Source organism: Pyrus communis, chromosome 16, assembly GCF_041283825.1.
Source record: "Pyrus communis isolate YQ-2024b chromosome 16, ASM4128382v1, whole genome shotgun sequence".
Lineage (NCBI taxonomy): Eukaryota > Viridiplantae > Streptophyta > Magnoliopsida > Rosales > Rosaceae > Pyrus > Pyrus communis.
Genome location: NC_142580.1, coordinates 2,507,712 through 2,531,797, shown reverse-complemented (window position 1 = coordinate 2,531,797; position 24,086 = coordinate 2,507,712). Strand labels below are relative to the sequence as shown.

The 24,086-nt window shown below is 40.1% G+C and overlaps 4 protein-coding genes, 1 non-coding gene and 1 pseudogene across 6 annotated transcripts; 1 reads left to right on the top strand and 5 right to left on the bottom strand.

Annotated features, from left to right (window-relative positions):
* Nucleotides 1-447: 447 nt before the first annotated feature.
* LOC137731284 (uncharacterized) lies at nt 448-7,493 on the bottom strand (annotated as a pseudogene). The gene is made up of 5 exons (XR_015957837.1): nt 7,132-7,493; nt 6,642-6,684; nt 6,407-6,543; nt 5,867-6,163; nt 448-866 (listed from the first exon to the last, which is right to left on the bottom strand). The product of XR_015957837.1 is annotated as an uncharacterized LOC137731284 (transcript).
* Nucleotides 7,494-7,670: 177 nt separating this feature from the next.
* Nucleotides 7,671-9,375, top strand: LOC137730585 (homologous-pairing protein 2 homolog). The gene is made up of 6 exons (XM_068469571.2): nt 7,671-7,807; nt 7,919-7,944; nt 8,255-8,522; nt 8,629-8,699; nt 8,805-8,993; nt 9,079-9,375. The coding sequence occupies exons 1-6, from the start codon at nt 7,780-7,782 to the stop codon at nt 9,169-9,171; spliced, it is 675 nt and encodes a 224-aa protein (XP_068325672.1). The 5' UTR covers nt 7,671-7,779; the 3' UTR covers nt 9,172-9,375.
* Nucleotides 9,365-12,609, bottom strand: LOC137731282 (uncharacterized). Its single transcript, XM_088688164.1, has 5 exons — nt 11,156-12,609; nt 10,704-10,807; nt 10,430-10,601; nt 10,229-10,351; nt 9,365-10,121 (listed from the first exon to the last, which is right to left on the bottom strand). Exons 1-5 carry the CDS (start codon nt 11,342-11,344, stop codon nt 9,471-9,473), a joined length of 1,239 nt encoding a protein of 412 aa, XP_088544290.1. The 5' UTR covers nt 11,345-12,609; the 3' UTR covers nt 9,365-9,470.
* A 1,865-nt stretch (nt 12,610-14,474) lies between these two features.
* On the bottom strand, nt 14,475-20,396 carry LOC137730584 (uncharacterized). The gene is made up of 12 exons (XR_015957957.1): nt 19,911-20,396; nt 18,147-19,360; nt 17,648-18,044; nt 17,396-17,458; nt 16,779-16,851; nt 16,251-16,407; nt 15,870-16,161; nt 15,676-15,790; nt 15,370-15,533; nt 15,153-15,227; nt 14,873-15,050; nt 14,475-14,730 (listed from the first exon to the last, which is right to left on the bottom strand). It is a non-coding gene; the product is annotated as an uncharacterized LOC137730584 (transcript).
* Nucleotides 20,397-20,843: 447 nt separating this feature from the next.
* Nucleotides 20,844-21,624, bottom strand: LOC137732459 (uncharacterized). Its single transcript, XM_068471770.2, has 2 exons — nt 21,352-21,624; nt 20,844-21,210 (listed from the first exon to the last, which is right to left on the bottom strand). Exons 1-2 carry the CDS (start codon nt 21,461-21,463, stop codon nt 21,002-21,004), a joined length of 321 nt encoding a protein of 106 aa, XP_068327871.1. The 5' UTR covers nt 21,464-21,624; the 3' UTR covers nt 20,844-21,001.
* A 147-nt stretch (nt 21,625-21,771) lies between these two features.
* LOC148689825 (uncharacterized) lies at nt 21,772-23,281 on the bottom strand. Its single transcript, XM_088687271.1, has 3 exons — nt 22,935-23,281; nt 22,755-22,836; nt 21,772-22,146 (listed from the first exon to the last, which is right to left on the bottom strand). The coding sequence occupies exons 1-3, from the start codon at nt 22,998-23,000 to the stop codon at nt 21,980-21,982; spliced, it is 315 nt and encodes a 104-aa protein (XP_088543397.1). The 5' UTR covers nt 23,001-23,281; the 3' UTR covers nt 21,772-21,979.
* Nucleotides 23,282-24,086: the final 805 nt, after the last annotated feature.

The following is a 24,086-nucleotide window of genomic DNA, read 5'->3' as shown; positions in this document are numbered from 1 at the left end:
CACAAACTGTATATGTTCTTACATCAAGCTGAGATAGCCCTTTAAGCATTGACTTCTTCATCATTACATTTAGCTTGTGATCGCTAACATGACCCAATCTCATGTGCCATAGATTTGATGTTCGTTCTTCCTTGTCTTGTCTACATATGCAGTTTCTGCTAACATTACATAGACTGTCTGTAGTCGTTGTCCCTCCAGGTATACGTATCTCGTTTTACATTTTAGCTATAGTAAAACGAGATACATGTCCCCTTTTTTTATAGCAAAATAAAAATGAAGTCGTAGTGCTAATTGTATTACTATTTTCATACTCTTTAATACAATTTATGTTGGGTATTGTTATTCAAACTTTTTTTTACCTCTCACACACCCTTGTTGATTTTTATCTATTGATATTTTTCAATTCTTCCGATTCGAAGGCCGGAAATTAAGATTGAGAGATAAAAATGAGTTTATAAATAGCACCACCCTTTATTTTATCTGGGTCACTTTAACATATGAGCCTCCAATAAAAAGAAAATACAAATGAAACATAAATACTGGTGTAGAAGGAAGAAAAAAACGTGCGCAAAAGCCCTTTTTAATAATTATTGGTCCTGTGGCTTTACCCAATGGGGGGAAACTTCACGCCCTTGTCTTTGTGTTGTTGTCTTTGGGAAGAATAAAGGAAGCTTCATGTTCATATTGCAGTACAATGTTTTGTCTTTGATACAGTTATTACAATCAGATATTTACTTGCTGTTAAAGCTACAGTTCCTCGTCAAGATTCAGACAAACAAGGTAAGCAACTTAGCCAACAACTGGTACAAATCTAAGATAATTTACGATACCAATCTTGCTGCTCTCAACATCTTGAAGATTGTCACCTATTGATGAAGCTAAAGCTGCTGTACAACCTGGACAACAGAAGGAATCTGTACAACCTGCACAACAGAAGGAATACAGAAGGAATAATCCCATGGCAGTGGTCCACTAATAATCCCACTAGCTGCTGAAGCATCTGTACAACCTGGACAATCACATGGCAACAACCTGGACAAGCACATGGCAGCTGCGACCTTTATTGTTGTTTTTCTTTCATGCGTGTATATGTAAACTATATATAAACCATGCTGCCATTGCAGCATTGGGCAGTGAAATATAAATCATTAAAAGACAATATTCTTCATGGTATCCAGAGCCTTTTGTCTAACGACAAAACCTCCTGCATCTGTTTCCTCCTTCCTCTAACCCATCAAGCTCGCAACTGTATTTTTTTTTCTGCCTTCTCTTCTTCTCAAATTTTCTTCCGCTTCCATGGCTGCTTCTTCTTCTCTTCTTACCAGCTCCCTTCCTAATATTTCCTATCTGGTTTCCATCAAACTTGATCGAACCAATTATATGTTGTGGCTTGCCCAGTTTAATCCCTTACTTAAAAGTAATGATCTTGTTGCCTATGTTGATGGTACAAAAACATGTCCACCCAAGTTTCTTGAGAATACTACTACTCTCAACTCCGAGTACGTAACTTGGCAGCGACAGGACCAACAATTGTTGAGTTGGATTAACTCAACTTTGACACCCAATGTGCTTTCCATCGTCGCCACCTGTGACACATCCCGAGCTGCTTGGGATACTCTGAAAACACGTTTTGCTTCTCAATCTCGCACCCGTGTTCTTCAACTTAAGCACCAGATGCAGTCCACTAAAAGAGGTAACATGTCCATCACAGACTATGTTGATAAATTAACAAACTTTGCTGATCAATTGGCTCTTGCGGGAAAACCTATTGATGACGATGATCTTATGGAGCTGATTTTGAATGGTGTTGGTCCTGCTTTCGAAAGTATAGTTACTTCGATTCAAGCAAGAGAAAATCCTATGAGTCTTGACGATATGGTTGCTTTGCTCTTAAGCGCTGAAAGCCGTATGGACGACTATAGCCCTACTTTCAGTCCTGATCACACCACTACAGCTCTCTTTGCCCCTTCTGGCTCCACTCCCAATCCTGGTCGTGGAACCACACTTCACCGAGGAAATGGTCGTACATCCTCATTCCGTCGTGGTGGTTTTCAAGGTCGTGGCTTTTTTCAAGGTCGCGGTGCTAGTAATCCTTTTGTTGGCCGTCGTGGTGGTTCAAACAGTGGTTTGTTTCATGGTGGATCCGGTCGTGGCTCGTTTCAGAATCGAGGACTTCTTCCTACACCCAATGCTGGTCTTCGTCGCTCTTCCTATCTTCCCCACCATGTTGCGGATGCTCCCTCTTCTTCTAATATTTGTAACTATTGTGGTGATCATCGTCATTCTACCGCAAATTGTTTCAAGTCGCCTTTTTCCGAAGGCCGCTATCCACAATCTCATGCTATGATGGCTGCCTCTCCTGTGGTTAATGCACGATCCCCTACATGGTATACCGACAGTGGCGCATCGTCACACATCACCAATGATCTAGCTAATTTGAGCCTCTCCACAGAATATATTGGCCAAGACCAAGTCGCGGTTGGTAATGGTGCAGGTTTGTCTATAAAGCATATTGGTTCCGGTTTCGTGTCTCAATTTCCTTTAAATTCTGTGTTGCATTGTCCTTCTGCTTCTGCTAATCTACTGAGCGTTCATCGCTTTTGTTGTGATAATCATTGCTACTTCATTTTCACTCCTACTGATTTCTTTGTGAAGGATCTATCCACGGGGAAGACGCTTTTCCACGGCAAGAGTGAGAATGGATTGTATCCGTTTCGTGTGGGTTTGTCGAAATTTCCTTTCAAGAACGTGGCATTATTTGGACAACGAACCTCTTCATTTATGTGGCATCAGCGTTTCGGTCATCCATCTCCTGCAATTTTAAAAAAAATTATGTCCTCTATTCCTATTAAGGATTCTAAGTTCCCTAGTTTTTGCCCTACTTGCCCATTGGGCAAAAGCACTAAACTACCATTTGCTTTGTCTCCATCAGTTTCAGTTTGTCCTCTTCAATTGATTCATTGTGATGTTTGGACTTCACCAATTGTCTCTGTTAAGGGTTCCAAGTATTTTATAATATTTCTTGATGATTACTCTCGTTATACTTGGATATTTCCTATGAGATTTAAACATGAAGCTTTTTCTCATTTTCAAAAATTTAAATTGCTTGTTGAAAATCTTCTATCTATCCATACTGTTTATAAGATAAAATCTTTCCAAACTGATGGCGGGGGTGAATTTATGAGTAAGGAATTTCAACAATTTTTAATTAATAATGGTATTGAGCACCGGATAACATGCCCTCATACTCCTGAACAAAATGGTGCTGCTGAACGGAAACAACGCCATATTGTTGACATGGGTCTTACTTTACTTGCCACTGCTAAAATGTCTTCTTCTTTTTGGGTGGATGCTTTCAACACCTCAGTTTATTTAATTAACCGTCTTCCAGCACGCCAATTGAATTATATTTCGCCTTATGAAAAATTGTATAGTCGCAAGCCCTCTTATTTATGTCTTCGTGTTTTCGGTTGTGCTTGCTTTCCCTATTTACGCCCTTATAATAAAAATAAATTGGAATTTCGTTCAAAAAAATGTGTTTTCATTGGTTACTCACTTCATCATCAGGGCTATCGCTGTTATGATATGTCAAATGGACGAGTTTATTTGTCACGTCATGTGGTTTTTGATGAGGAAACTTTTCCATTCGACAACCCTACACAATTCTCCTCAGTCTTGCCGTCAGAAGCTTACTCTCCCGTGGTTATCACTCATTCTCCCTTACCACCTCTCCCTCAGGTACCTTCATCATCTCATATTTCTATTCCTCATACTCTAACATCCTCTTCTAGTGCAGCACCTCTCTTCCCCTTGCAACCTTCCTCAAGTTCACCATTGTCTACACCTTCACTTTCCTCGCCACCTCATTCTCAACCTGCTCCTGATAGCTCTGACAGTTTGATTTCCATTAATGAGGCTCCTCCACCTTCCTCCGCTTCTGCTCACCATCCCATGCTCACTCGGTCTAAATCTGGCATTCGAAAACCAAACCCCAAATATGCTTTATTGACATCATTACAAGCTCCTGATTCTGAACCAACCTCGTTTCGCGAGGCAAATCAATTATCTCATTGGCGTGATGCAATGACATTGGAGTTTAAGGCCTTGAAAGATGCTGGTACATGGGAGTTGGTACCTTCTTCAACTGCTACTCATGTTCTTCCTTGCAAGTGGGTCTATCGCACAAAGCGGAAATCTGACGGTACAGTGGAGCGATATAAAGCTCGTCTTGTTGCCAATGGATTTCATCAAACGATGGGTGTTGATTACACGGAGACGTTTAGTCCGGTGGTTAAGCATGTCACCATTCGACTGGTTCTTGCCCTTGCAGTTTCTTATAATTGGCCTATACGCCAACTTGATGTCCAAAATGCGTTTTTGCACGGGAATCTCTCTGAAGAAGTTTTCATGAAACAACCACGTGGTTTTGAAGACCCCGAGTATCCTCATCATGTTTGTCGTTTACGCAAGTCCTTATATGGCTTGAAACAAGCCCCAAGAGCATGGTTTCATCGCTTTTCTGAATATCTTCTTGATTTGGGTTTTGTGGCATCACAAGCAGATCATTCTCTCTTCATTTTTAATGATCATGGCGTATATTTGATTCTTCTAATCTATGTTGACGACATCCTTATCACAGGCAATCAATGCTCTCATGTTGACTCCCTTATCCATGCACTTGGTCAGAGTTTTTCTACGAAAGATTTGGGACCCCTCCATTTTTTCTTGGGTCTTGAAGCAACTCGTGGAGCTGATGGGTTACATCTAAAGCAGACAAAATATGTTCTCGATTTGTTGCAGCGTGTAGATATGTTGGACGCCAAGCCTTGTGCTACTCCAGCTCAATCTAGCTCTCCACTTCATTCTCTTGATGGTGTTCCCTTGCCTAATCCTACCAGCTACCGCAGTGTGGTCGGCGCTCTGCAATACTTAACCATCACCAGACCTGACATCACGTATGCAGTAAATCAGGTATGTCAGCATATGCACCAGCCCACCTCAGTTCATTGGATTGCAGTAAAACGCATCCTTCGTTACTTAAAAGGCACACCTGAGGACGGGCTTCAGTTTAGTCGCGGTGGTACTGATTTGGTCGGATTTTCTGACTCGGACTATGCCGGGGATCCAGACACTAGACGCTCCACTGGTGGTTTTTGCATATATTTTGGTCCAAATTTAATATCTTGGAGCTCCAAAAAGCAACGCACAGTTGCTCGTTCAAGTACCGAATCCGAATATCGGCAGTTGGCCATCACGGCAACTGAACTTGTTTGGATCCAACAACTGCTGCAGGAGCTTTGCATCCGTATTTCGACTCCTTTAATTTGGTGTGATAACACAAGCTCCATTGCATTGGCATCTAATCCCGTGTTCCATGCTCGAACAAAACATGTTGCTGTGGATTATCATTTTGTGCGTGAGCTTGTAGTGGCAAAGTCATTAAATGTCTATCATGTGTCTACTACTTTTCAGACTGCAGACATATTCACCAAGGGCTTATCTGCTGATCGTTTTCATTTCTTAAAGTCCAAGCTCGTTCGTCGTCCGCTCATGAGCTTGCGGGGGGATGATGAAGCTAAAGCTGCTGTACAACCTGGACAACAGAAGGAATCTGTACAACCTGCACAACAGAAGGAATACAGAAGGAATAATCCCATGGCAGTGGTCCACTAATAATCCCACTAGCTGCTGAAGCATCTGTACAACCTGGACAATCACATGGCAACAACCTGGACAAGCACATGGCAGCTGCGACCTTTATTGTTGTTTTTCTTTCATGCGTGTATATGTAAACTATATATAAACCATGCTGCCATTGCAGCATTGGGCAGTGAAATATAAATCATTAAAAGACAATATTCTTCACCTATTAACCAGGGCTGGAAGACGGCGTAAGAACAGATATCCCAAATGAATGCATAAGCCAGCCTCTCCGATCCTAGGTAACCGATCAAGAACTCCCATCTTTCTGAAATGCTCCCAAAGTTTCCGTCCATTCGGCCAAAAAGTGCCCACAATGCAGATATCAGACATATTGCTCCGCCAGCAAGTCCAACGATGGGAGCACCATTGGTCATCACAGACCCGAGCTGTGAGCCCTTGCTTGGAGTGTAGTCTGACTCAGCCTCATTCAGCCGGGTAGCCATGTAAGGTATTAGAAAAGCTGTTCATATCACATGCACAACAACATTGATCAAATTGATGGAAAACGTAACTGGTCTCCGAAAACATGCCCATTACAAAGCATATATAAAATCATAGACCGATAACAACTAGCTCTTGACCTAGTGATATCTGTTTCTCAATCGCGAAAGAGGTCCTGCATTTGAATCCGCCCTCCCAATTATCAAAATTCATAGATTAATGCTCACATATCGACAACAATAAGTTTTGGACAAAAGCATATTAATAGTGAGAAACATCTGAAAACCCCATAAGGCGTCGAGAAACCACTTGTATCTGTCCCTCTTTCGATCCGTGAACAGCAGAGGAGCAAAACATGAATGTCCACCCAATCACAAAGTTGAATAATCCTTCAGACATCTAAAAAACAAATTGTCCAATGTCCATGTCAGAAAAGATGCTTAAATAGTAAAACTTGGTAGTAAAAACCAAATTCACTTGATATGACAAATTCTGACCGGGTGCAGAACCGGGGCATCAATCAAACCAACACCAACTACTCTTCCAACAAGTTAATTGCAGATATCATAAAAAAAAAAATTAATTAAAGTTTACCACTACTAGATATGACTAATATGAGCTGGGATTCCACCGTACTGGTATCTCGAGCCAATCATGCACTGTCACCTGTTTTTATGTTCCGCACTCTAGTGCCTTGTTAACTTGTGATATCGCCACCGTGACGGGGCAACATGGAAATTGAACTCAGAAAATGAATACCAGATTGATTCAGCATACCGGAGTAGATAAAAGGCAAAATGAAGAAGGAATTCAGAGAGAAACAAGAGAGTTCACTGTATCTGAACTAATTGCCCACACTGGGTCTCCCTGAACTCCCAACAAGGCAACATCTTTGAGCAGCTAATTATAATTATTTATATATATATATAAATGTATGTATGTATGTACGTGTGTGTGTGCGTATTACTACATATATATAAGAATTACTCAAAGTACATTAATTTACGCAGAGGAGCGTAAGGAAGGAGAAAAGGCCACAAAATGTAGACTCCCTCAGCAAGCCATACGGCAATCTGAAGCAGCCGTTCTGAGCCGTCGTTCTCCTGCTGGACGGGGGTGGTGTATTTCGGGCGACCCGCGCGGCACATGTGCGGCTTCAATTTGGAGTTCCTTTCGTGGGTTGCGGACGGTTGTGAAGGCCGCGTTTGGGAGTCCAATGCCCCAGACAACGGCTTTTGCGTGCAAAATTGGGTCTTGGGTCGAGAGCTGAGGGAGGGTTTGTTTGAAAAACCGGCGATGCGGTTTTTGCAGCAGAGCAGAGGCGGAGATGTCGCGCTGACGGTGGCCATCGTTTCTGAGAAACGAAAAGTCGCTGCGTGGCCTGCCTCTCAGCGCCAAATTAACGATTTTGTTTGCTTTACGTAAAATTCGAGTATGAAACAGGGATAAAGTTGTCCATTAGAAAACCACTTTTAAATTGGAGATACGGCGTCGTATACAGAAAGGGCGCACATTATTGTCGTTTTCATTTCAAACCGAGAGCCAAAAGTTTTCGAGTCTCTGAGAAGCTTCTTCTTCCCGCCATTTTCCGTACAGTTTCCGATTCTCCGGACGGAGCCGTGGAGTTTCCGATCAATGGCTCCCAAATCCGAAAACCCAGAAGGTAATCCTAGTTCTAGCATTCTCCTGTAATTTACTCGATTTGATTTTCGATCTGCGTTTTACTGAATCGCTAAACCTCTTTGTTGCCTTTGGTTTTGTGGAAACGTTACAGCAATCGTCCTCAACTACTTGAACGAGGTAAAAATAATCTTTCGTTTCTCCTATTGCAATCTAATTTTACTGTAAAGTCGAATAAATTGGTAATGTGTGAATTTCCCTTCCGATTTTTGGCCTGTTTGGTAGGTGAGAAAATCGAATTGTGATTAATTTTCTCTTTTCAGTAGCTGCTGCTGCTGCTGTTGTTGTTGTTTTCCTCTTTTTGATTCGCTGTAATTCTACTAATTAGCGTATAATTGAAGGAATTATTAAGCCTAAAACAAACAGATTATTGCTAAGTAGAGTTTGTGCTCGTCCTAATGCTGACGGTAATTTGCACATCTTTGTCCAGCAAAATAGGCCGCTGAATTCTCAAAATGTGGCGGATGCGTTGCAGAAGTTCAACCTCAAGAAGGCGGCCATACAAAAGGCGCTGGACACTCTTGCGGATAATGGCAAGATTTCGTTCAAGGAGTATGGCAAGCAGAAGATCTACCTGGCTCGGCAGGACCAGTTCGCCATTCCAAACAGCGAGGAGCTTACCCGAATGAAGCAAGAGAATGAGAAACTGCAGGAACAGCTGGGCGAACAAAAGAGAGCAATTAGCGAGGTTGAGGGAGGTACCCGTTTACTGTTCCTTACTACATGTCATGGTTTCGAGAATTGCCTCTGGTATTCGACATTTTAATTCTCGGTTTGAAATTTCGCGATGCACTTTCGTTGCAGAAATAAAAACTTTGCAGTCACATTTGACTCTGGAGCAAATAAGGGAGAAGGAAGCAAAACTGAGAAAGGAGGTAAGTTAATTCGATAGGTTTGTGCTTGATTAGGTCAAAGTATGTGACTGGGAAAAAAAGGGTACGGAACATGGATGAAGTCCGGTGTTTTGAATTCTGTATTAGGTCAATGAAATGGAGGACCGACTGGAAAAATTGCGCGGAGGAGTTACGTTGGTCAAGCCAGAAGACCGCAAGGCGGTTGAGCAAATGGTCTCTGAGAAAGCCAGTCAGTGGAGAAAGCGTCGAAGGATGTTCAGAGATCTGTGGGATGCTATTACTGAGAACTCACCGAAAGATGTTAAGGAATTTAAGGTATGCTTACATTGGGATGTTTCGTCTTACGCGCTTATGGATTATGCTATGGTGTGGTTGTGAATAGGCTGTTGTGCCACTGCAGGAGGAGCTCGGGATCGAATATGATGAAGATGTTGGTGTGAGCTTGCAGTCATTTAGTGATCTGCGCAGTAACAAGAGGCCTAGACTCCGCTGAGTTTTCCAGATGATGTCGGGCATTAGTCAAATGTTCCGAAATTAGTTTCAAACGTATGTATATTCTGCACGCTCCGGAGATTAAAACTTAGGCTTATGTATCCGTTGATTAGTTTATAGCTCCATGGCATTTCGACACAATTTATGTATGTGTATTCTGCATACCCTGGAAATTCTACTACGAGGCCTCGGTGTATCAAACAAATTTCAATAGATAGAACTGGAAGTACTCACAATCGAAAAATAATCAACCTGAAAACCAAAAAAGAGATAAAGAAACAATCAAAATTGCAATCAAACTCAGAAGCCACGCACCCGTCTAGTCCGCAGAGAGAATGGTCCCTTCTCTACGTTTAATCGTGGCGGGCTTTGCCTTCCAGACCCTCCAGCGATGTGTGCTGCAGGATATTCAAGCCTCGACTCCGCCTTCAAGCCGGATTGAAACCTCGAAGGAATTTGCTTATGAGACGAGGGCATTGTATTTGGTTCGCTGTCGCTTTCACTCTCATCAAAAACTGTATCCGTCCCAAAAAGATTGGCCTGCCCTACGGCATCTGAGGACATTGGAATCACCTCATCACCATCTGAATCTAAACTCAAAGAAGTTGTTGACCTCTTTAATTCACCTTGATTTTGCTCACTCGGCGATTCTGATTCAGTTTTAAAGGACTCATATTTGTCAGATAGCTTTCCTCGTTTACTTCCCGGACTATTTTGATCATCGGGATCTTGAGATTCAGACCTAGAGAGTCGCACTGCTGCTTTTGCAGCATCTGCTGCATAAGCTGCAGACTCGAAGGCTGCTTGCGCAGCATCAGCTACATCCTTGTATTTCCTTGGCTTAATCGAACCAGAGAACCTATCATCTCTTCCGGTCTCTTGTGCAGAAGCCTGCACATTATCCGCTGGTCCTGTGCCACTTGAACTGGCCTTGTTCGCATCCGATTTATCCTGCATTATTGATCACGCACAGCAAACCTCAGATACCATGAATAATTTTCAAAGTAACCTCAGTTCTAATCCTCTCGTAATTCTCGTAGTTCTTCGAAATTCCATACCTCAATGGAAACAGAAGACGTCTCTTCCAGCGTCAGAACAATGTTATTCTCTGCAGCTATTTCTTTGAGCACCTTCATTCTGACCTCCAAAACTGGCATCCTAGTTGACAGTTTTTGCATCATCTTCAAAAACCGAAAAACACACAAATCATTAACATGCCGAAATTAATTGGAAAACTTCAGTCTGTTCCGGATCATTACCGTGAGGTTGACTCCACAATTGTTGCGCACTTGGATGGCACGAGCAGCAAATTCCTTGCCAAAACGAGCAGTGAGAACCGCGCGAATCTCTTGAAGCTCCGGAAAATCCCCGCATCTTGAAGCCGCATAGAGCAAACTCGATGTTGCCTCCTTCAGTTCATCAGGACATTCCCTAAGTGAACAAAGACACCGCAAAAGTCATTAAATTAGATTGATGCCAGCTAAACAAAAGTACTTAAGTTAGATTAATACTAATTAGTCTAAAAAACCAAACCTTTCTTGTTCAATGAGATGAACCCTTTCGATCACGAGGTTGCAAAAACCCTCGATCATGACAAACACGTCCAACATATTCTGCTCCTTAATCACATGCTCCACCTGCCAACAACAAAACAAAACAAAGTCTCTCAGCCTCGAATTCCAGTAGAAAAATAAGAGCCGTGGAAAAATTTGATCGTTAAGCTATAAGGATTGTTTGGGATGCTTTTGTAGGAAACGCTTATATGCGCTTTTGCTATAATTGCTTTTATTATAAGCATGTAAGCGTCCTTTGTTATCTGAAAGCATTTTAAAACACATAAAAAATATTATTAAAAATCCAAGGTGCTTTTCGAGAAAGTAGTTTTACGAGCATTCTTAAATTTTTGGTAATTAGATTAGTAGCGGTTTGGACACTCCTTTTTAGTCATATGAACTCCGAATTGAACGTTTTAAAACGGAACTTACGCGAAGAAGAGCTCGATCTTGGTGACCCTGCTGGAGGAGCTGGACGACGTCGGATCGAGCCTGAGAGCACTTGACCTGGCGCTGTTTTTTGAGAACGGCGAGGCGGGAGAGAGCGAGGTTCAAAACTGGTTTGAACTTGGCGGAGGTCTTGTGACTCCTTCCAAGCAAAGCATCGAGCTTTCTTCCCATTCTTCACCTTCTTCTCTCTCTCTCTCTGACTCTGGATAATTCCAATGGATGAGGTAGAAAGAGCAAGGCAACAAACGAGTCCTGGATCGTTTGCTGCTTTAAGGGGTGACGACGATGGGGAAAAACTCGGTGACGGTACGACTTTTATATGACTAGTTCGGACTTTGGAGGAGGAGGAGGTGTTGCCGACGTGGTATTTTGTTTTGTTTATTAGGGTTTATATTAGGCTTAGGGGCTAAGTTTCCACAATCATGCACAGGTGGAGGAAACGTGGCTTTTGATAAAACGCGGCTTGTTATGAGCTGGACTATTTCTGCCAAGAGGAGCAAAAAGCATCCACTTGTTCTTACGATCTTCGGACACGTAAGTCAAAACGACTCAGCCGGCCGAGGTATACTATCTATTTGAACCATCATTTGTAACATTTCTCTAACAGAGATGCAACCCACATAAGTTAACGGACCCTATTAGAGAGATGGTAGCAATATTCATTTGTATCAACTATTTGATAAAGGTAAAACCCACCAATACATATGAATCTCATCTCTACTAAGAAGATGATACAAATAGATTGTAAGAATAACATTTTTGTTCAGTTTGTGTTTGTTTCTTGAGTAATGCTATATTTATCACATATTTGTACAATCTCTCTAACAAAGTTGGGAGCCGCCAATATACACAAGTCCCGCATCTACTAGAGAAATGGTACAAACTGATACTTCCAGTCGACATTTGGAGAATGGGGTGTCCCAATCGAAATTTCCAACCAACCAACCAGATAGAAACAACATTTCCCCATCTAGGAATAGGGGTGGTCGTGAGCACTCTTCAGTGTGGACTAGGTGACTTATTTGGAGAATTGGGTGTGGAGTCGAAGATTCTTGAAGACGAAGCTTCTCATATGACCCAAAAATTGGAAGAAAGCAAGAGAACTGGTCCCCCAACCCCCCAAAGAACCCGGTGGCTAGTCTACAAGTGTAAACTTATCAAAATCACTAACCCACGCAATTGACATTCACCACCACCGCTGGAAAATAAAAAAGGGGGCTTAGGTAACATGTTACCATCGATTTACAAAAGTATTGAAGGATCTCGAAAACAAGCTGTAGAAATTTAAATGCAAACCGATAAGTCTCACATAACTTTCGTCGGCATCTAACATTTGAGAACGAATCCATCTTTGCAAGAGACCATCAACCCCGATTGCCATACCACACGCGTTAACATAAGTAATACAAAATGTCTGGAACCGAAAGATTACAACTCTTGCATCGTCAATGTAAATTACGTAGCACACCAAAGAAAGTTGATCCCGGTTATAGTTCAGTAGGATGAAAATAAACAATAAAACTAGAGGAAAAACATGCAGAATACATACGACTATAACACTTTCATCTCAAATTACAAATCAACCCGGCTGAATGAGTAGCTAGCATAGCATCTCGAGTTAACTAAAAGAGTATATCTGTCATTAGATCAGCATAACTTGTATACCAATAACTTGCTGGCGGTGAACATCAAACGAAAAACCAAGAGCAGAACCCCAACTAATTACATGAAAAAAGCTACAAAACAATAATAGAAGCAATCCCAAGGCAATACATTTCTTTCTTTTAAGGCTTTCTATCACTATATTCTATTGAAACTGATTATAAACAAAACAGCTTATTTGACGTATCAACTCCTTTCAAGATCATCAATAATGAACAACAACGAAAGAATTGTCAAGTCGTAAGAAAATGGTAAAGAGAAACTAAAGTCAGGCGCACAAGGGTACAAGTAATAATTTTTGAGTAGCCGACAAATAACAAGAATCAACCTCTGAAGGTGCAGACCGACAATGTGGCTTAACCTTGTTTGATTTCATGTCATTGTATTCATTCCAGGTGTGTTCGAAAGTGTAGTTCAACGTCGTGAAATCAAATAAGGTTAAGCAACATCCATAAGTACATCAGTTTCAAGGGAGACCAATTATGCTAGTTAATGTTTTAATTTTTCAATAGGAATTAAATTGTGTTTTCTTTAGGTTCCTAAAGTCTAACAAAACTGTTTAGCCAGTATCCACGTTATAGCCATATTTCTAAAGTATTTTCCATAGGAATACAAGTAAAATTTTGCTTCACAAAAACTGCACACCAAAATAAATAAAAACTATGATTTGAATATACGTACAGATGCCGCAGGAGCAGGAGCATGGGGGCCATACCCTAAAAACATAAACAACAATGTCAAGACCATAGATCGTAATGAAATACATTGCACACAAGAAGCAAATTCATAACCTAAATTACTTACTCTGAATTTGTTCTAGATCAAACAGCAGCCTCATGCCTCCTGTGCAAGTGCCTCCAGAACGACCATGAATCAGATGCAATGCAATCTCATTAGGATATGCATATATTTAAAGGGTAGAACAAACAAAAATAAGTAATATATATAATGCTCTCGAGCACAAACAAAGACGGACAGGAAAACAGATGTCTGAATACAATTTCATGCATTTAGTATGATGTCAAATAAAACAAACATGACATGGTAAAACACGTCAACTGAACCCTGTTTTAGAAGAACCAATGCACATTTCAGAGTGCATGTACATGCATTAAGACATTCAGATAACAAATACAGTAGTAATTAAGAAACCATCCTCACAATTTCAAACGCAGAACAAATAGCAGACACCGAAAAGAAAAGAAGAGAAAGAAGCTACAAGAAGTCGTCAAATGAATCTAGAGCAGTGACACTAAGACTCAAATTAAATAGATTTCCAAGTCAACCCAGTAGCTTCATCTAGGAACAGAAAAACAAAGCATGCAACATAAAGACATCTATTTCCAAGTCCCTCACAATATTCTCCTAATAAGCAAAACCAAGGTACCTTCTCCTGGGTTCCTTTTAAGCATCTAAGCACTGGAGGGTTGCTGGTATCACATATCCTGAATGAAAAGTTAAATTAGAATCTCCAGAACCCAAATAATTAAGATACAGTGGGTGTAAAGTTACAGCTGACATAAAGGACATGAAAATGAAGGATGTTTAACAAACCTACCAATCATAAACTAAAGAATGAACTTCAATACAAGCAACCAAGAAAATAAATACATAGAAGTACAAAGTAAGAAAAAAACTCTTGAAGATAAATATATCTTCTGTTGTACCACAGATTGAATTGCAGAAACCAAGTTCAGAATACACATAAAATCATGATGGAAAATTATAACGGAAGTAATTAATTTTCACATTTGCCAACCATAAATGATTACAGGGGGAAAAGACATCTTTGGCTAGTTGTCTTACGATAGAAACAGTACAAGTGAAAGAACCCCCGCCAGTGATGAGTACTCCTGACCAAAACATCACCCCTTCTGACTTCAACCATGCCAAAACTGTGCCAAAAGCTCTCAGGCCATCACAGAGAAGAGAGACAATGCCCAATTATTAGAAACTGTATGAATTAGATCAAAATGTACAAATATCTAGCGCAACAGGAATTCTGGAGTCAGAAAATCAGCAACAGGGTTCACTTGCCAGTGATGAAAGGATGGTTCAAAGCTTGTGATACTGTCAACCTCTTATCCGGATCCAATACAAACATTTTATCTAAAAGATCTTTAAAGTCAGCTAGCATCTTTGCATTCTCACCAGAACCCGTAATAAGTGATCCAATATCTTTTGACTTTATATTAAAAATCACCCGATTGATTGCCTGCACAAGCAGAATTTAAACCTCGTAAACTTGACAGGAAACCACAAAACTCTGATACTTGACAAGAAATAGACAGAAATAAACCAGACCACAGATGCTTACCTTCTTTGTAACAGGATCATCTTCTGTAGCATGGAAGTTCAGATCCTGATCAAAATGTTGATGTGTAAAAGCTCCCTATAAGTACAAAAACCAAGACAAGAAAAACTTTAGCAAAATGAATACCTTATTGATATAGAACGGGCAAAACAGTTGGGATATATTAGAAAATATTAATACATAAACAGAAATTTTGGTGAATGTCAAACCCAATACTTGCCTTCCGAAGCATCTTCTTTGGGAAAGGGCCTTTCAGTTCCATGTGTAGACGTAGCATATCATTGTTTGTAGCACCGGGAAAAAGAACTTTTCCCGTATAAAGTTCGTACAAACAGCAACCAACTGACCAGATATCCAGTGGATGATCATAAGGCAAGCCAAGAACTGCAACCAAGACATATCAAATACCAGATCAATATTTCAGGTGGAACATATTAATCAAGCAATATATTTAAAATACTAATTAATGCCTCCCATGACTTGAATCAACTAACATTAGCTTAATTAAAAAGAAAAGAAAACTTACTTATTTCAGGAGCACGATAAAAGCGGCTGACGAGGTATGGTGTAACCTCATTCTTTCCAGCGAACATGGCATTACCAAAATCACACAACTTCAACACATTATTTGACTCATTTACCTGAAGCATAAATTATTAATGAGAAACATAAATGGTTTGAGATAAAATCCAATCATCAAAAAGAGTAGTAGACACCTACCAGCATGTTATCTGGCTTTATATCACAATGAAGGACACCGCAGTTCTTTAAATGCTTCAGTGCAATAAAAAGCTGCTTAGCATATTCTCTGACGCCAGTTAGGTTAAGACCAATATTGCGCCCAAACTTCTTTAAGACCTCACGAAGATTCATATGAAGGGATTCAAACACTAAACAAAGATGATTTCGATACTTGAAATTCGACAGAAAACGAACACAGTGGCGCTTATTATCTGGATCGTGACCTGCTAATTTCTTCAATATGGTCAACTCAGTCATTCCAGCCTTTAACCTATTCACATAAAAGAAGCAATAAAATGGGTAAAAGAGTGATAGAAAACCAAAGCCAATAGCAATGCAAGTGGTCTCATAATCACTTACATGGTGTCATTGCTCCGTATCATCTTAATTGCCACTTCTTCAGGTTCACCATTACCAACTGTAAGGTTCTTTGCACGGACTACTGTCGAAAAGACACCCTTCCCATGAGCAGCAGTGATTTCATATCGAGCATCAAGTAATTCTCCAAACCGGTAGCCTTCACAGGATCATCGTAATAAATTAGAAAAGTAAAAAGACAGTAGGAAGAAAATAAAACATATCTTGGATGAAATATCAACCTAGGTAATCAAGTAACGCAGCATTGTATTTTGTATAACTTCAAAATGCAACCGAGAACTGTAAACAAGGAGGAATAGGGTAGAAACTAATTCGGGCAACAAGAGAGAACATGAGTGGCTATATGGAGATGCGAGATTTTATTAAAGCACCGCATGAAGAAGGGAGGGAGGCATGGTAATGCAACTGTTAATTGAAAGGGACCATTAAAAGCCTATCACAGGTGGAGAAAATTCCCAGCAAGAAATAGCAATAATTTGAAAGACATATAAGAACTGGTCATATACTTACTGTAGTACCCTTCTGCATCATCCCAGTTATCATGAAGACCACTCCTTTCAATCCGTACACGATCTCCTTTTCCCTGCACACAAAATAGAGCATAAGATTTAAGTCTAGCCGTACACTATATGACTGATAATCATTCTAGTGTTCCCACACACCAAAACTACCAAAACGTTGATGTAATTTGAGTATGAAACATACAAGAAAAAGAAAAAAAAAAATTAAGGCACTCCAGAGTCCAGATAATCTTTCAAATGAGACAATGAAAAAAAGTCATTCAGATATTGCCCGTGTAAAACTATGAAATTAAAGAAACTGCCATGAATACAAAGTCACAACAAAAATGACAAAATCAATCACAAATAGATAAACATGTAAACTAAAGCGCAGAGTAACAAGCAACATGAAAAAAGGCCAATGCTTTCTCATTGTTGTCCATGCATAACAAAAACATGAGCACATTAAAGCAAACTAATACCAGCTCAACTACATGAACGTTATTCAGGATACAAGATTAGACTTATATTTAATGAACCTTTTATCAATTTCTAATCCACACCATAATTGCAAGAATAAAGTTGCACTGCATGGGAAACTAACATATGCATGACATTGAAACTCACCAATTTTTGAACTCCAACTGGGGTCTCACCAAAAATATCATCAACGGCAACAGTTCCTTCACTCTGCACAAGTTGAAAATAAAAATAAAATTTACATAAATCAGTTAAATTCTAAACCCTGCAAGCCAGGTTTGGTCGTAAAATGTCAAAACTTTGGGTTTCGACAACAAATGAATCTACGTTTAATAATTAAAAAAAAGATATTATCATAAAAAGTCTGGATAATATGAATTTCAGAAAGAGTGGACTGACCTCTGGAGTACCCTCTCCAAGCCCCGTGGCACCAGAAGGCATTCTAGAAGTATCAGCACCATTCTGCTGAGGTAAAACAGAAAATGCAGCAACAGACACATCCCCATCACTCCTTCCATCATCAGTTTCTAGACCAGGTTTGACAGAAGCTGCTGATTGCTCCAGATGATCTGCAGGACCTTTATCCGCTGATTGCTCCAGAGGCTGAGGCTCAAAATGCTTCTGCAATTGTGACTCAGTTTGTTCTTGTAGACGCAACTCTTTTGTTTGCTGTGACTGCTGACTTTTATATTTTTCTAAGATGGCTTGTTTTATTCTCCGAGACTCTTCCTTGATTCTATCCACATCATCCTCTTCCTGGCCAGCAACTTGAATGCTTTCGTCTTCATCTTCATCTCTACAAAAAAGGGAATATATACATCAAATGGTAAAAAAAATGGGAAGGGGAGCGGCAAGGAGGGGGGCGGGGCAGGGGTTGGTGTTTAAAACAAGCAACTACCTTTCTAACATGTCTTCATCCCCTTCGACAGAATAATTCTTTGGACTCTGTACCTTTGCTGGATCAGTTTTACTTCTTCTGTCCTGGTCGTATTCTTTTCCATCGCGCCTTGATCGAGCAGATTTATGCCTATCTCGGTTTCCATAGCCATCCTCATGATGTTCATATTTCTCCCTCTCCATATCTCGACCCCTATCCCTGTCTCTATCATCTTGCCTCTCCCATTTTCGGTCTATATCTCTGTCCCTATCTCGGCCCCTGTCCATGTTTCTGTCCCTATCATCCTTGACCCTGTCCCTGCTCCTATTACTATCATCCCTATTCCTATCCCTATTCTCAATGTCCCTGCTCCTATGTCGCTCTTCCCTTCTCCTTTCCATATAAACCACTCTTTCCCTGCTATGCTCTCGTCCTATTCCCCTTTTCCCATCCCTACTCCTTTCTCTTTCTTTCTCCCTTCTCCGTTCGCTGTCCCTGATTCTTTCTTGATCTTTCTCCCTTCTCTGCTCCTGATCCACCTCCCTCCCCCTACTTCTCTCTCTTTCTCGACTATGGCCTAATCCGGAGTATCTGCCATAACTAATATTGTGTTCCCTTTCATCATCCCTCCTCAGATCGACACTGTCAATACCCGGAGCCAATCTTTCATCATCAGAGCCGTGCACAGCCTTGCTTTTCTCAACATACGCAGAGGTGTCCCGTTCATGATAACGTCTCCTCTTCGAAAGAGGCTCTTCTTCTATTATACTGCGGGAACGAGATCTCTCCCTCAAACGATCATATGACCTTGATCTGCCCCTACCATGTAGCTCGTCACCGCGCCTATCACAAGATGGTGAACGCACCAAGGTATTGTACTTGTCCCCACTACTTCCAGAGGATAACTTTTTCCAATCAGCTGATTTACTTCCATCTTCATACAGTTTTTCATCATCATAGTAATTCTTTCTCTTATCACTTCCTCTAGAAGGAGACCCAGACTCCCTGTGTCGCCTCTTCTCCTCTCTGTGAGATTGGTAGTCCAAATCCCCATTTGCATGATCCTTTACACTACCACTGGAAACTAATTCATCTTGAGGCTCAACAATAGAATCTCTAGGCAAACCAGCCTCATTCCGAGACTTGCCACCAACACAACCGCGGGCATCATCATCATCATCATCATCATGCAGGTGTCCCACGGTCTTTGTATTTTTATTTATGTCATTGTCTCTCTGCCAAAAAGCACCAAGAAAAAAAAGTTAAGTGCATGAATTGCAGTAATTAACACTTATCTGAGGAAAACAAAATAAAAAAGTTCGTTAATAACTTAATATGAATTGTAACCAACTCTTACAAATTAAAGTAAGCCGTCAGCCTTCATTGATTGAAACGCCTAGGAAACTTCATTTGGAATTGATTCATGTTCGACTAGTGCAAGAGCGGGTTCTTACATATGTATGAAACAATGGCTATGACTCAGCCGCTTGAACAAGCTCTCACCAAACAAATTTCATCACAGTTGAAAAAGAACTATAAAAATCATTTGGCCACTGAAACAACGGTTAAAATACCAAAATTTCCGAGATTTTCAACTAACAGAATTTTGGAAATGAAAAGAAAAGAAACCCCATTTAAATTTGAACCCCGATCAATTATAAATTTCATGAAAACAAGCAAGCAGCAGGGAAATTATCCAATTTTCCAAAACAAAAAAAAACTTTCAGCAACCAAAGGCACAATCAATGAGAAATCAGAAGAGAATGGGGGGAAATCAGAACACACCAGATTCCGCTTATTAGAATGATCGCCAACTCCAGAAGCCTCAATTTCACCAGACTCCGCATTGGAAACGCCATCATCTCGACCACCGACACCCTCCTCGTCGAGAATTTCGCCTTCCTCCACGTCTTCAACCGGCATAGAACCATTGACACCGGAATCATATAACTCAACAGGCCGCGGTGAAGGAGCTTCGACATCGTCAACGACGGCCTTGGTCTCCTCTTCGCGCTTTTTGCTGCCGTGACGGTGACGATGGTGGTGGCGGTGCCTGTGGCGCTTGGACGACTTCTCGACGGCCTCTTCGTCATCGGAAGAGGCACCACGGTGCTTGCGATGCGAGTCCTGGGCGTCGCTGGTCATCGGGAAATCTAGGGTTAGGGGTTGAGTTTTTTGTCGTTTTCGAATTTTGGGGGTTTTGCGAGAGTCGGAATTACGTGGGCGAGCGAGAGATTTGGTTTTTATTTATGAGATTTTTTTAACGAAATTACAAATACTTTTGAGATTTGAGATTTTAAATGTGGCATATATTGGGCCGATATTTGAGATTTGCGTTTGATGGTCTTCTATTGCTTTTTTATCCATTTATTGGGCCGATATTTTAGATTTTTGGGCCTATGTTAAGCAGCCCAAATACATTTTTCCTTTATTTACCCAAAAAAAAAATTTTCCCGTTTTGCATTGTGTACTGCTAGGAAGATTAAATTTATAGACAAAATTTAAAACTAAAGGATATAGAAATTGATGATTAGTTTATTACTTAAGATTTGATAAATGTGTTCATTTCTATTGGTGACACATTATTTAGTTTGCAAATTTTGTATCCAAATTTAGTCTCCCTATCATTGCCCTTTTGCATTTGCATAAATTTTTCAGTTTGCCTAGATACTATGCGATAAATCAAGTTCTATCATAAGGCTTTTTCCAATGTTTGACAAAAAAAAATTTCAACCAATTGTATTATAATACTTTGTGTATTGTTTTCAACACAATGAACAATTTCCCTCACAAGAGGTTTTATTGTAGCATTGACATTCTAATGTACATATACCAACAAGTAATGAAAAAAAGGACATTTGAATTGTTGCTAATTACTAGTAGCAATATAATTGATGTGGTCTAATGGTAGTAATCATAGCCCTTTGCTCCATTTGTTCATCGCTGTCATCTAACTCTTGGATTTCTAGAATTTCAACTCTGCGGTTCATCTTTTTCCTCAACTTTATGGCAACATCTGCCGGAACAAACCTCCCACACACACTCACCCTGCATTGCTGCTTCTCAACCAAATGTGTCTCTATTTCTTCAACACCAAATCAAAAAATCGGATTATTAGTTTTCAAACATATTAGAACGTTTAAACGTATATTTTTTTTTTAACAAGACGATGTTTGAAACTACTCTAATTTAAGGACGTTCATGCCTACTTCTACGGATATCTTACCTTTCATATTTAGGAGGATCCTTCTTACTTTTCTGCAGCATGCATTGCAGTCAATATTGAGCCTCATCACCAAGCAACAATACTGCAATTCATGCACAAAATAAAGGCGCATAGCCTCGTCAGAATCTCCGATTTTTTTTGGAAAATTGAAATTTTAAACTGTTTAGAAAGAGAAACACAAGAACTTGCCTTTCCTACCATGAAGTTGGAATTGTCAGAACCTGAGATAAAATTTTGTTGTTTTGATTATTTGGGGGAGAAAAAGTTGATGGAAAAAAAAGTGCTTGTGGAATATTTGAAAAATGTGGATTGTGAGCCAACTGATATTCTCTACTTTTGGGATCTGATTATGTTCCAAGTTAAGAAAGAGGCATTTTTGTTCCTTAAACTTCACCCTAAAGCTTTGCCTGTTTCCTGACATTATGGCAAGGTCAAGCATCTCACTTTTCTTCAACTCAAAGGTTTATGTTACAGAAAATCGAGTCCCAAAACACCGTGGAATCAAACAACGGACTTAATTATGTACATATCACCGGTTAATCTGCGAGAAAAAACTAAAATACATGTCGAATTTTGTTCAAGGAATGAGGAACATTTGTGTTGGACTTATTTGGCTTGGAATATTCAATCAACTTGAGGAAGTACGAAGCATCCTTCGAATCAATGAAATTTTTTTCAGAGGGTTTTTGTTTACTGCAGCGACTAGCCGAGTGGATGGAACTTTGGCTGCACCGGGATATCTGCATACGAGCGTCACCCTCTTCTCCGACACATTCACCACAACAGATTCTATCTCTGCTAATGAAAGAAATTAGTGTCATGGTTTAAGAGATTGTAATTTGGATTATGGGAATTAATCAAAGACCCCAAGTTGCAAAAGTAGATGAAATAATCAGAAACGTCCATGGAAGCACATGCAGTTGCAGAGGTGGTCCAATTAGGTTGCCCTAAAACATGACTAGCAGACAACATATACAACTGGTATGGATTATGCTAATAGCATAAACAACTGGCCAAAAGGACATTCTGTCACTCGGAATTAAAGTTACCCACTCGCTACTGCAGCTAAAGTTCATAGCTTTCATGTTTCACAACAAGTGGGGGTTGGTGTACGTCCATATGTTTCTGTGGCATAAACATTCAACTCCGTATATACTACCTTACTTGTAGTTGTATTTTTCGCAATCTTACCAAAATTGGTAAAGTTATATCAAGTTGCACAGTTTATGCAACGAATATTTTACTTGCAAGACGTTCATTTTGTTGCGTAAACAGTGCAGGTAAAAATCCTGAAGGCGCTTTATTTTATTACCAACAAAGTAAAAGAAAATTAAACAAATTCATATTCCAATTTGCCATGACTGTTCCAAATCATCTTAATGAAAGAGGATGAGGAAACTTACCACCCATTTTTGACATCATCTCAGAAAGTCTCTTTTGGCAATCGCTACAACTTATGTCAGCTGAGAGAACGACTTCCTGCAACTGTTTTCAACCATAAATACGCAAATAAATAATCAAAACAAGACCAAAATGTAAGTGAATAAATCAATGAGATAGAGAGGGAGAGAGAGGGAACAAACCAGAGGCATGGACAAGGATTCAGCAGAGGCAAGACTGGTTCCGGGAGAAAGCGATCGAGACTTCATGACGAGTATTCCGAATCCTGCAGGGAGCTCCTGGTTAAGCCATGATGAAGGTCAGCACCACCGCAGGCCATGATCTCACTACTTAAACACAGCAATTAGATATTCGTTGTCGAAACTAGAAGGTGAAAAGGAGAAAATGATCGAGCAGCGGCTCCCCTGCACGGCTGAATACCGACTGACAGAGCCTTGCTACTTTTCTGAGGCAATCGAGTTCTTCATACCAGTTGGTAGAATTAGAAAGAAAGGGAAACGCAGATAAATTAAAACTTGTTAAAGCAGCAACAGCAACAACACAAAAGTACCTTTTTATCTACTTCACTTTTGCCCCCACAAGAGCACTAGTTTTTCCTTCTCCATACTTATACGACATCATTCCTACACAGGACATTGATGTCGTAGGGCAATACTGATTGCGATACAGCTGTATTTTAGAGCCGTTTATGTATTAAACTATGCAGGTTAGTCGTCGTTTTGGTGGGCTCTGCCTAAGCCTATCGCTCTGTTCTTTCATAGGATCCCTTCACATCCATTGCATACAATCAAGCTTCAAAACTTCTGGAAAGAAAGTAAAAAAAGGTTGATTGGATAGGGATCTGCAACGGTACATGGAACCTAGGATCCCTACATCTGTATGATTGTATATAGCTGTTTGTGTATAATTGTATATAGCTGTTGCGTTTAAGCGCGACCAAGTCAAATAAAGCAACTCAACCAACAGAGTCAAAAGTAAGAGATGGAATTTGATCAATCACAATGACAAACGGCCAACGGTACTGACAAAAGGAAAGACAACATATTCCCTTTTTTTTTCCCTCAATTCACAACGCATGACTTGAAATTGTTATGTTTTTTTTTAAAATTGTTTTTATTGTGTTTTAAAAATAATCAGCTGCAAAATAAATTAGTTGGACATTTGATAAATTGTAATTTTTTTTTAAGTATTGTGGGTATGAAAGAAGTGTTTGTTAAATTTATAAAAGTTATATAATTACAAAAACATAGTAATGAGGGTGTCGATGGCAACAGTGGTAGCACGAGAGAGTGGCGGTGGCAGCAGCCACAATGGTGCTTGTGGTAGCAATGGTG